Here is a 12,080-nt window from a genome sequence, read left to right as displayed (position 1 = left end):
AGCGATACCGACACATTTAGGTTAGTTGAGGCAAAAAAAAAAAAGAATCTGGCATGGAAATAAAGATGGAAAGACAAAGGCAGACACTAGGGGCGTGAATTCAGCAGACTGTGGCATATATAAAACATATATAAAACATGTCAGAGACACATGGTGAATTAAGGCAGTGGGACAAAAAAATATTTGTGAAGCCACAACGGAACATCGCGTGTGACAGTAGTTGGGGAAGTTGGGGAACGCTGGGACGACCAAAGAAATATAAAGGATAGTATAAAGAGAGTCAACGTGGCTCGCGGGGCGCCTTAAACCTGCCTGTGAATCTTCTTCCCTTCACTCACACAGGCTTGTTCCTTGTTACCACATGAATACAGGGGTACAGAGACCACGACGCCGATGCCCCGTGGCTTGAGCCCACCGTGGCACAAGGCGAGGGATCATTAAAGCATTTCACAACGACCACACGTGATGCAGATAAAAGGGGTTAGGAATACAGAACGTAATTAAAATTAATAACAAAACAAAGCAGAGATGCCTGGAGAGAGTGAAAAATAAAAAAGAATCACAGATGAAACATCAATAGCAAAACAAAGAGGTTTTAAAGAATTTAAACATGCAGCGGCCGGAGGGGGGGACGACAAAAACCCGAAACAGAACACATGCAGGCGTGAGAGAAAGATGAAAGGAGCAAGGCTGCAGAACGTGGTCACCACAAGTAGAAGAGAACGTAGTCCACATAGCTACCTAGGAAGGCCATCACGCAGATGCTGATGGCAAACATGGAGCTGACGCTGAGGCTGCCGCCGTCCTCGTTGTGAAACATGGCCAGGGCCACCTCGCAGTGGCGTCCCCGGTAGCCCTCGCTGCAGTGACACGTGTACCTGGAGGGCGAGTGCGCCACGCACGTCCCGTGGCGGCAAGGTCTGCTAACGCACAGCGTGTACACGCACACCTTGCCCGAGGGGGTCTCTTTGGTCATGTGGCCTGGGGGACACCTGTAGCAAACAGATAGCAGAGAGATGGAGGTAGTATTGAGAAAGACAATATATGGCTGCATATCGTCACTGTCAGTCAGAAACCTCGTATCTCCAAGTTTCAAATTTGTATGTTTTTAAAGCCCTGCTTCATCATACAAGACTGTCGCACAAAGCTAGTGAAAATAGCCGATCTACAAGCACACAACGCCTCGCTATGCGAGCCATTGTGTGCTTGTAGATTGGCTATTCTCACTATTTTAGATAATTTTTAAAATGAAAGATACAAAACCTTTTTGGACATACACGGTTTCCACACAACAACAACGATATATAGAACTTTTATATTTGACCATCACTTGTAATACTTCTACAATACATTATGATATTTGGCAGCTTAGATATCCTAGATAGCAAAGATCGCCTCTAGGCCTGATAGCTATTGTTTTACAGTCTATCTTGTTATGGTTCAGTTTGTACTTGAAGCAGCTACAGTGAAACTATGATCTCTGCGCTGTGCTCTTGGCAGAACTACTGTACCACTGACCTTAGTGTTATTGTACTTCTCCCCATGATATCATGTTACATAAAGAATAGTCTCGTGTGGCCAGACTGTTGACTCCCACAATTTGCAAATGCTCCCGTCATACAGTCTGGGAGACGGAAGTTCTATTCATGAGTATACGATAAAGCAGATGTGACGCACCCGCTCCCTTGGTGCAGTAGCGGTAACAAGTCCTACTGGAAGCGTTATGTCTTCTTTCAATATTTTTTGGGCGTTATTTCGTCTTTCACTGCACTGGTGTTGTTGGTGTTACTTTCATGATGTTTTCAAATGTTTTCTTAAACTATACACGCATAACAAGAATATGCCACTCGAATGACTGTCTGTGCTTGTGCTTCTGTTATGTTTCCTATGGGACTACAGTCCCGTGCAGCAGTCACTACTTCCGTTAGGTGTAGTTCCAGACTATATATACTGTAGCATTCAGAAATTGTGGAATAGTTGTCTGGCTTCGCCAGAAAGCATAACCATTCACCACCATTGTCTCGACTCATGATCCAGAATTCCACAACCGTACTGTATGAAAACAAAAAGTTAATGAACCCCCACTGATTACAGGGCTGCACAAGCTGAGCGGAGAACTTATACAAATACCAGTAAGTGTGTGTTGTGTGTTGAACAACTTAAACCCTATTTTATACTCCATCATACAAATTGCCGATCTGTAAAAGATCATGTATTGCATATCCACTTTGAACGTTTGAGAAAATCTTAGGGGAAAGTTTTCTTTAAAAGTTTTTTTTAAAGAACCTTTGGGACACTTTTGCCTATAATGACACTCCCAAAAGAGGGACGGCAGGTTGAAAATGTGTCACTTCTTGGGGCTGTGTCACACCAGGACATAAAAGTGGAAAAATAACTGAACTGATTTCAAAGGCACTACTATATATATATGTATATAAATGTATGTATATATATATATATATATATATATATATATATATATATATATATATAAAATGCTTCTTTTTGTACAACCCAGAATATCATTCACACCTGTTGGTGCGCTTCTCTAGAGAACTTCGCCCCTCAGGCTGTGCTGTGGGCACAGAATGTGAACATCCCTGTGCGCTGAGAGAAGACAACCTGGTTCAGAGGCTTACAGTACATCTCAGTCAGGGAGGACTACATTGTAAATACTCAGTGGCCCTGTGGAGTTTAAAGAGGTAGGACAAGTGACACTTGCTGTCACTGCTCCTATACTGTGGCATGTACTGTATTCGCACAGGTTGACACCAAAGTGTATCCATTGTAACAATTAAGTTGACCTGGAAAGCAAAAATAAAATGAACATTTTGTCTGGAAAAATCTCTAATCCTAATCAGTGTGAAAGGATCCCCTGCCTGCATTGGCATTTTGTTTCCTAAACTATTAACATAATGTAAAATGATGATGTTTTAGTAACAATGGGTCTGATTCGTCAAGCACTTTACAGCCAAATTACACCCATCTGACCACTTCAAATATAGGAATACAAATTATACTATCTATAATCTCACAGCACGTTGCAGACGCATTGTGAGCTTATACTGTAGATTATTTTCACGCGTAACATTCTTTCATAGAAAACATGTTGTTTTCTATAGAAAACAACATGAATCTGAGAACATTAATCCATGTGAACTTTGGCAGAAGTTCACATTCAAGTATATCTCTATCAGAAACCATAACAGATAGAGCTATAGTACCACGTTTGGTAGGTTCAAAGTCCAAGGCCCTATACTGTATGAGGGAAAAGAATCATACTGTAGATTATTTTCAGGTGCAACATTCTTTCATAGAAGACATGTTGTTTTCTGTGGAAAAAAAATGCCTGAGAATCTGAGAACTTTAATCCATGTGACCTTTGGCATAAGTTCCCATTCAAGTATGTTTCTCTCAGAAACCATAACAGATACAGCTACATACAGTACCAGGTTTGGTAGGTTCAAAGTCCAAGGCCCTATACTGTATGAGGGAAAAGAATAATAAGACCAATAGCCTGTGCAGATGGTGGGTGGACCTGCTTTGGGGCGACTGTGTACACACACAGACAATGCCAGCGGGAAAGCCAGCAGAGAATGCCAGTGGATAGAGAGTGCTGGCTCAATGTGCGATGTTATGAAGGACTATGATTTAAGCGCATGGCAAGAAAGCAGCATACTGTACCCAGACAGGCTTTTGTTGTTGTTGTGTGTAGTCAATATAAAGCACAGAAGCTGTAATCATGTGGGAAGGAACCCTCGGTAGCACTCAGCATGCAACAGTGACAATAAGGGGGCATTTATACATGTGGCCTGACCTCTAGCCTCGATGGACAGAAGCCTCCAACACTACAGCTTGTAAAAAGGAAAGGAAAGGAAAGGAAAGGAAAGGAAAGGAAAGGAAAGGAAAGGAAGACATGATACTTTTACTTAATTGGTAGTGTAAATATTCTTTTTTTTTAAGGTTCGGGTTTTACTTGATCCTGGGCTGCCCCTGAGTGTCGAAGCGTCCTTGAGAAAGACGCTGAACCCCCTTAATTGCCCCGGATGTACAGGTTGGTGCCCTGCATGGTGTATGAATGTGTGTGTGAATGCGTCAGTGGTGGGAAAAGTACTAAAATGTCTTACTTAATTAAAAGTATCTATACTGCGACATAGATATACTCTGTTATAAGTAAAAATCCGGAATACACTTGAATAAAAGTGCTAAAGTATTGGTATCAAAATGTACAAAAGTAGAAAGTACTCATTATGCAGAATGTTTCAAAATCTCTGGAAAATAGTAGATCTGCAAGCTCACAATGTGTTGCAATGCCGAAATGGCCGAAATGAATATAGGTCTGAAGTGGTTAATGTGTGTTTTGTAATAATAATCAAAATCTACAAAGTAGAACTAATGTTTTCGAATAAGTGGTCTAGTAGTCTAGTAAATAGTACAATATTTGCCTCTGAGATGTAGTGGAGTACTCCAGTAAAGTAAAAATACCTCAAAATTGTACTTAAGTACGTTACACCACTGGCCTTGCATGAAGGCACTATGTACTAAATGCACCATTTACCATTTATAATGAATACATTTGCATAGCGAGAACTTCTTCCACCCCTGCATGAATCAAATAAAACAAAAGGCCACCCAGGTTAACATCTGCGACTGCGTGCATCAACAACTCTCTCTACAATGATATAAAGGCCAGAGATATTATAGTGTGGTACTGAACCATTACAGAAAACACAGTGAAACAATTAATAACTAATGATACACAATAGAAACAAAGGTCATCCTTGTTATGTTTCTCAAAGCCTGGACCTCATGAATATACCGTATCTATTTGAACCTCATGTTTTGGTATGATAACTGCTGTCACGTTGACTCCCTCAGTCTAAACATGTACCCACAGTATTCATTCATATTATTGCACTCAGAAATACGTGGACTCATTTTATTGCCACCGCAGGTCGCAGTTTAGTATGTGAACGGTCACAGCTTGACCGTATCTCTGTCTGTATGTCTGTCTGTCTCTAATGCCTGACTGACACTGTGGTCTATGGGTTTGTCACTCTAACATCACGCTCTGGCTTCACTGTGATGTCACACAAACAGAATCCCTTTTATGCCCATATGGAGTTCCCTGATGTCATCAATATTAAGCCCATATCTAACAGGACTTCATATGGGAATGCCCATAAATGGAGGCCACATCGGCCACATACCACATCAACAGAATCCATATATGGCCAAGACAGATGGCCAAGACAGCCCATATCTGTGTGGCTGGTTCTACAGACAGGGATATCCATGTATGGGCATAAAAGCCCAGCCAGCCCTAGGGTATGAAGTCAGATGTCATAGACATTATAGGACTTTCACATAACAAATAACTGAGTAAGCATGTTTGGGCTCTCACCGCATATCTCCATATACAGTATATGGATCTCCATATATGGGTACCAGGGGTCTCCATATATGGGTAACTTATCCGATATACATCACTGGCCAGATGCAAGGGTGAGGTCGCATGTCGCCCTGAAGCGTCTTACTAGTATGTACAGTATATTTTCACTCTACTCATATCAGGAACATACTGTATAACTCTTTCTCTCCCCCTTGTTCTGTTCTCTCTTCTATCTTTATTCTTGATTGATTGATATATTTATTGATCATTCGAAAAAACATGTGTCACACCCACCATAATCAAAAGGATAATGCAAAAAAGCTTACAACTTATTTCCATTGTGGTCCTTAGTATAATAAGGTGTGTATGAGTCATGATGTATAGTGTTGGTGAGTACATGAATGTATCTTGTAATGTATATAACGCTTTGTATGTGCTAATGTGGCCCTGGGCACATAATGAAGACGTCTCTGATGGATGCGTGCGTGCGTGCGTGCGTGCGTGCGTGCGTGCGTGCGTGTGTGCATGTGTGTACCTGGCACTCAAAGTGTGTGTGGGGAGGGGGATACATACTGTAGGTTACATCAAATGGAAATAGACTGCAATATACCATCTACAATATCGATTAATAAAATACAATTTTTCACTACCTAAACAACCTTATCTCAGCAACCTCAATACCTACTACCTACTCAGTTCCCTATTTAGAAACAGCTTCTAGTGCTGCTGAGCTAACTATTTATGGAGGACTTAAAGGTGACATATAAGCCAATAGACTTTAGGTTCTCCTAACCTTTCCTGAAAACTACAAAGGGAGCTTGTACAAAACAAAAAAAGAAAGAAAGAAAGAAAGAAAGAAAGAAAGAAACAGGAAAAATTACCCACTTTTTTATTTATTTTGTCTATCTACTATTCCTAAAACTAGTTCAGAATCTTTATTGCAGAAATTGGCTATTATTCACGTTGGATTATCTCACAAGTGATACTGTTGTGTTGAAAATGCTGGTTTGAAAGCTTGGCAGGGCGTTGAGGAAGAAATTATATGGCTGCTTATGTCTAACCTTTATATATTATTTACCATCACTTATAATGCTTCTACGTTACATAATCATATTTGGAAGCTTGTAAGAGCCTAGATGTCTCCACTATGCCTGTTAGCTATTGTTTTGGTTCAGCCCGTCTTGTTATGGTAGAGCTCGGCTAGAGTATAACTATGATCTCATCATCACTGACAGAAGTGTTATTGTACTTCTCCCCATGATATCATGTTACATAAAGCATACCATTCACCAGCTAGAATATTGTCTCCACTCCTATTTGCCTCATCGATTACTGATTGATCAAGAATTCCACAACAGCATATAGACTGATTTGCTGAGCAACACCCTGTAGAGGGCTCTGTCGCCATTAGCTGCGGTGCAAACAGTAGTGTAAAGTAACTTGTAGTCTACATTTACTTAAGTGCAATTTTAAGAATTTGTATATTTTTATAGTATACTTGAGTATTTCCCCATTTTCAATAATTTTACTTCTACTCCACCACTGGCTGCGGTTTACACTGCGGCAATGGCAGCGACATTCTGTAAAGGGGAGCGCTCAGGAAATTGGTCTATAGCCACAGTAACCAGTAATCTTGGACATGTGATGCATCTCCAGGTCGTAAACTCTGGGGACGACAGGCACGTGCACACATACTGTAGACATCAAAGGGGGCTTGAGCCCCTGCCCTTTTATCCGTCTGTAAAAAGTGCCTCCCCCGACCATGAATGCATTATTTTACTATGGTAAACAAAATGCAAATGACCCCTCTTTCCATGCCATACCTGAAGGCAGCATTCAAGAGAATTGCCTTGTCCAAACTCTTCTGAACTTGAATGCAGCATCTGATGCTGAAATAATTGCCCTCTCTGTGTAGAAATCCATGCCGTTACGCCACATCTCCAGTATTAGCCTTTATTATGCTTATAGTTTAGTGTGGTATCAAGTACCGAAAATAGCCGACCTCCAAGCTCACGATGAGTTGCAGCGCGACGCGTTGTGAGCTTGGAGGTCTGCTATTTTCTATATTTCCACTAAAAGGCCCTTTTTTAAATTGCCTCTCTAACATTCTCCATTAGCGGCGTGATCTTTAAAGCAAAAATGATACTTTCCTAGAGGTTTGGGTTGTATAGTTTCAGTTCGGGGGTTGTATCAGAGCAAAAACAACTACACTTACAGTAAACTCACCAGGTTCAGGCTCACGGTGCATGATGACACATCGTGTCCTCTGATTCTGTAAACATTTTCCCTGCCTGCATAGCGCTAACGTGTGGCTTTATCGAGGGGAAGCTCAAGAGAGGCGTTTGAAGGACATTCTTTACATACTGTGGTGCAGGTGCTGTGGGCTACAGTATATGTTACAGTACCTGCATTCAGAGTGCCTCCACAGGTCGGCACAGACGAAGGGAGGGGAGCAGTGGTGGTCTCGGCAGGCCTCTGAAGAGCAGCCCAGGGAGACTCCCTGAGAGCTGACCACCTGAAGGCCCTCGGAGGACGGCTGCCTGTCCAGGGGAACGGAGCCACCGTTCAGCCTCAGATCCCGCAGACAGCCTGAGGATGGACGAGGAGGTGTTTGTGGGTCGCCAGGGAGCGATGGAGAGAGAGAGAGAGACGGAGAGAGAGCGAGAGAGAAAAGAACAAGAGAGTGGAGAAACAGTGGTAAAAAACATCAGTGAATGTTTAATGGGGAGAGACACTTAAAGACACCAGTCCACAGGCGAGAAGTTTTATAACGTCTCTGTCGGGTGGAAACCTCATTATGTCCAAGAACTGTTACTTTTCAGGATTCAAATTCGAAAGCATCAAAAGTAGCAGATCTACAAGCTCGAACACGAGCTTGTGGATCTGCTACTTTTGCTACTCGTGTGTGATGCTTGCGACTGTAGTATGATATAGGGAGTTAATTTACAATAAAACACAAAAGGTTAGAATGTGGAGATAAGAGGTTTATGCCTGACAGCAACGATATACAGTACACACATTTACTCAATAGCAATGGTATACAAAGAAACACGCGCGCACGCACGCACACACGCTCACTGTAACAAACAAACACTCTCATACATAAGCAGCCCAAGGCTAAGACATCAGCACCGAGTTCTTTTCTCTGCAGGTTGCATTGTTAGCTGCAGTGCTTGGAGACGATGAGGTGTAACTTGTTATGTATACACTGACCGTCAGAGATGGAAGAAATACTCAAGTCTGTACAGCAGTGGTTCTCAGAGTGGGGTCCGGGGACCCCCAGGGATCCTTGAATGAATTCCAGGGGGTCCACAGCTAAATTAATCAAGTAATCCCTTAAAAAAACCCTGGTCTATACTGTATTTGTATACCTCTGTGATTTGAAAATAGCTGATCTACAGGCTCTCAACTCGTCTAAAACAATTCAGAATGAAGGAATGTGGAATATGTTTTCTCTTCATCTTCAGATGGGGGGTCCCTGGCCAAATACAGTACATCTATAGTATTGGTTCTCAAAGTTGGGTCTGTGAACCCCCAGGTCCTTAGGGGTTTCCAGGTGGTCCCTAGAACAAAAGTGGTTAACATAGCATCACAACATCTTAAACACTTTTATCTTTTATCCCTTGCACAAAACCTTTTCAGGAGGGGGTCCTCGGCCAAAGATATATCAATTTGGAGGTCCTTGGCACGAAAACGTTTGAGAACTACAGATCCACAGTATGCTACGGATCAGATCAGAGTGCCCCCCCCCCCCCCTAACCGACCCCCCCTATCCATCCCCCCCACCCCCGCAGTCCGCTGGAGACACAGGATTCACAAAAATATCTCGGGGCCACGTTGTGAACCATAAAGATGAGTGGGCGAGGGGAGCCGATGAATCATTTATCAGTCTATGAATTATGACAGGGGTGCATGTGTCAAGCTGTGAAGGTCAGGGTGATACCCATCTATCCATCCATCCATCCATCCATCCATCCATCCATCCATCCATCCATCCATCCATCCATCCCTCCCTCCATCCATCCATCCATCCATCCATCCATCCATTCACATTCACTCAAGTCATCCTTCACGCCTTCATTCAATTCTTCCATCCACTTGAGCATCGGTGTCATTTGTACACTCTCTGGAGTTTAACACGTAAAGGAGCACTTATCCCATTCAAAACCTTTACCTTATCGTCAATATAATTGGTCTTCATTAATTCTCCTTAATAAGATGCCACCATTTCACTCACTCTGGGCCTCATTGGCTATGGGCAGTGCATAAACCTGCCTATGCCCACCTGGTGTGTTGAAAGAGAAGCCATACTTGCATCAACCAAAAAACTGTTCGGATGCAGAGTGGAGGAGGAAATGTTATGAGAATGAGTGGGGACAATTACAGTATGTAAGATAAGGTTGCCCTATATACAGTAATTACTCATACAACAAATAGTGAACATACTGTAGCTGATCTACAAGCTCACAACATGTAGATTATTATTGTTTTTAGTTTTTATATTTCGAAATGTTTGCCTATAATGTCATGCTCAAAAACAGGGCAACCGGGTTGGAAGTGGTGAAATGAACATTGTATTTTCAGAGGCGTCACAGGGGGGAAAGTGGGACAGAGTTACTAGGGCCCTAGGTGGATGGGCCTTAATTATTTTATACTTTAGCTATTGAAAAATAGCAGATCTATAAGCTCACAGCGCGGCACTCGGTGCCTGCGAGCTTGTAGATCTGCTATTTTTCAACAGTTAAAGCACAAAATAATGCGTAATAATGCGTTCATGGGGGGCCCGCAGTGAATCCTTGTACCCACGGGCCGAGAATTGGGTGCGACACCCCTGGTTATTTTACCCAGGAAGCTGTGGTTGAGTCCGGCAGGGAAGGCGTTGCCGAGCATCACAACCAGTGGGTCGACGATGATCTCCTGACTCCGCCCCGGGGAGGCGGTGACCTCCCGCCTCCCGCCCCCACCGTCCAAACGCAGCGTGAACTCTCTGCCGAAGCGCTCCAGCTCCACCTCGTGCCAGTCTCCGTTGTCCAGGCGATGGCGGGGCAACGTGAGGTTGTAGTCCCCGTCTCCCAGGTTGTAGAAGACCGCCAGCACACCTCGGAACACCTGGGGACGCAAGACACACACCGTAAGCAGGACTGCAACTAGGAGATTATTTTCTGACTGTATTCTCTTGATTGCTTATTCGATGAATCATATAATCGAGAAGCTTTTCGTTTTATACCGGAGTGCCCTGGCGAGCTTGTAGGTCGGCTATTTTCAAATAGCCAACGTTTATATATTTACAGATTTAATAGGGACACAATACAGTCATTGGTCATGGAAGTGGACTTTCCAAGGAATATGGAGACGTTTTCATTTTTAAAATCGCTTCATAAGAAGGAATCAAGAATCAAAGAATCAAACTGTGGTATCTTTCTTTGCTTCCTAGATCCTATAGATGCGCCACACCAAAAAAACAAAAAACAAAACAGACTTACAAGCTATCAACCCACTGCGTCATGGCGTGTCGACAGCTTATACATCTGTTATTTTGGACACATTTATGGAGACAGCTGTGCATCAATTTCATTTCATTTTATCGAATTAATCCAGAAAACAAAGTTAAAGTTCTCAACAACCAGCAATATGTGAGTGATCATTCTCTATATCAATATAAATGTATTTCAAGGCAACACCGCTCTTTCATGCGTAGAGAGGGAAAGGGCTCAAGATTTAGGGTTTAGGAGATCCGAAATCCTCAATTAACAGGTTGCAGGTCTTCTCTTAAAGGCAATGGCATCTGGCACAGTGATTGGTTATATTATTGTAATGCCCAAACCACACCTATGCATAATTTAACGCAGGTGTTTTTAGTGATATAACAGGTGCCCAAAATAGCAACTTTTGCGCAGGAACGCCCCTTCCTAAATACTAAACCCCAAAATTGAGGATTTAGGATCCCCTAAATCCTCATTTGCGAAAATAGACCCCAATGTGTGATTGGCGTGATGTTTGGACAAAATCTGTAAGAGCAACGATATGCAACACTCGCCAACCCCCCGGGAATCACTCAGATCTAAAGGTAAATCAATATTTAGAACAGCCAATATTTGTGTACTGTACACATCAACCTTCTCCTTGCCCCCATGGCCAAGCTCCACACCATGGGCGATCGCCGACTGGGCTTTCTGCTCCACTGCCCCACTCCTGTGAAATGCCCTCCCCGACCACTTCAAAGCACCACAATCTATCCATGCTTTTAAAAATGGGCTCAAAACATACCTTTTTATCAAAGCTTTTGCTTAGTGTTTAAGTCTTTTACTCTATGCCTTGATTAGATTTGAATCTACTTTTTACCCCAAGAAGGATCTTATGATGTTGCAGAATGTGTTTTTTGTTTTTTTTGTCTTCCCTTGGTTATTTTTATGCCATTGTTTTTAAACCCTGCAGTGATTTGAAGAAAGAAAAAGAAAAAAGGTAAACTTAAAACCAATAATCTTTATTTTTATTTTATTTTGGACAACCCCAGAAGATGTGGGTATGATCTTCCACTTGTACAGTCCCTCCAGCACAGTTAGTTCTGATTTACTCCCATCAAATGTGGATACCATGAAAGATGTTTAAGTATCTTCCTGCTCATTTCTTTCCATAATGGACTATTAATGCACTCCTTCACACACTTCCTCCCACACCACATCTCTTA

The 12,080-nt window shown here is 42.5% G+C and overlaps 1 protein-coding gene across 2 annotated transcripts in view; it reads right to left on the bottom strand.

Annotated features, from left to right (window-relative positions):
• LOC308294749 (neural-cadherin-like) overlaps window positions 1-12,080 on the bottom strand; it is a 209,214-nt gene that overhangs the window by 9,844 nt on the left and 187,290 nt on the right. For both annotated transcript variants that reach the window (XM_080737570.1, XM_080737571.1), the window contains 3 exons: window positions 10,237-10,501; window positions 7,798-7,981; window positions 742-992 (listed from right to left, as the gene is read on the bottom strand). In XM_080737570.1, the coding sequence (XP_080593696.1) occupies window positions 742-992; window positions 7,798-7,981; window positions 10,237-10,501 (700 nt within the window). The remainder of the gene's footprint in view (window positions 1-741; window positions 993-7,797; window positions 7,982-10,236; window positions 10,502-12,080) is intronic.

This window comes from Nannobrachium achirus (assembly GCF_963921795.1).
Source record: "Nannobrachium achirus genome assembly, chromosome: 11".
NCBI classification, from domain to species: Eukaryota; Metazoa; Chordata; class Actinopteri; order Myctophiformes; family Myctophidae; genus Nannobrachium; species Nannobrachium achirus.
Note: the sequence above shows the minus strand (reverse complement) of the source record. Positions and strands in the feature narration are given on the sequence as shown.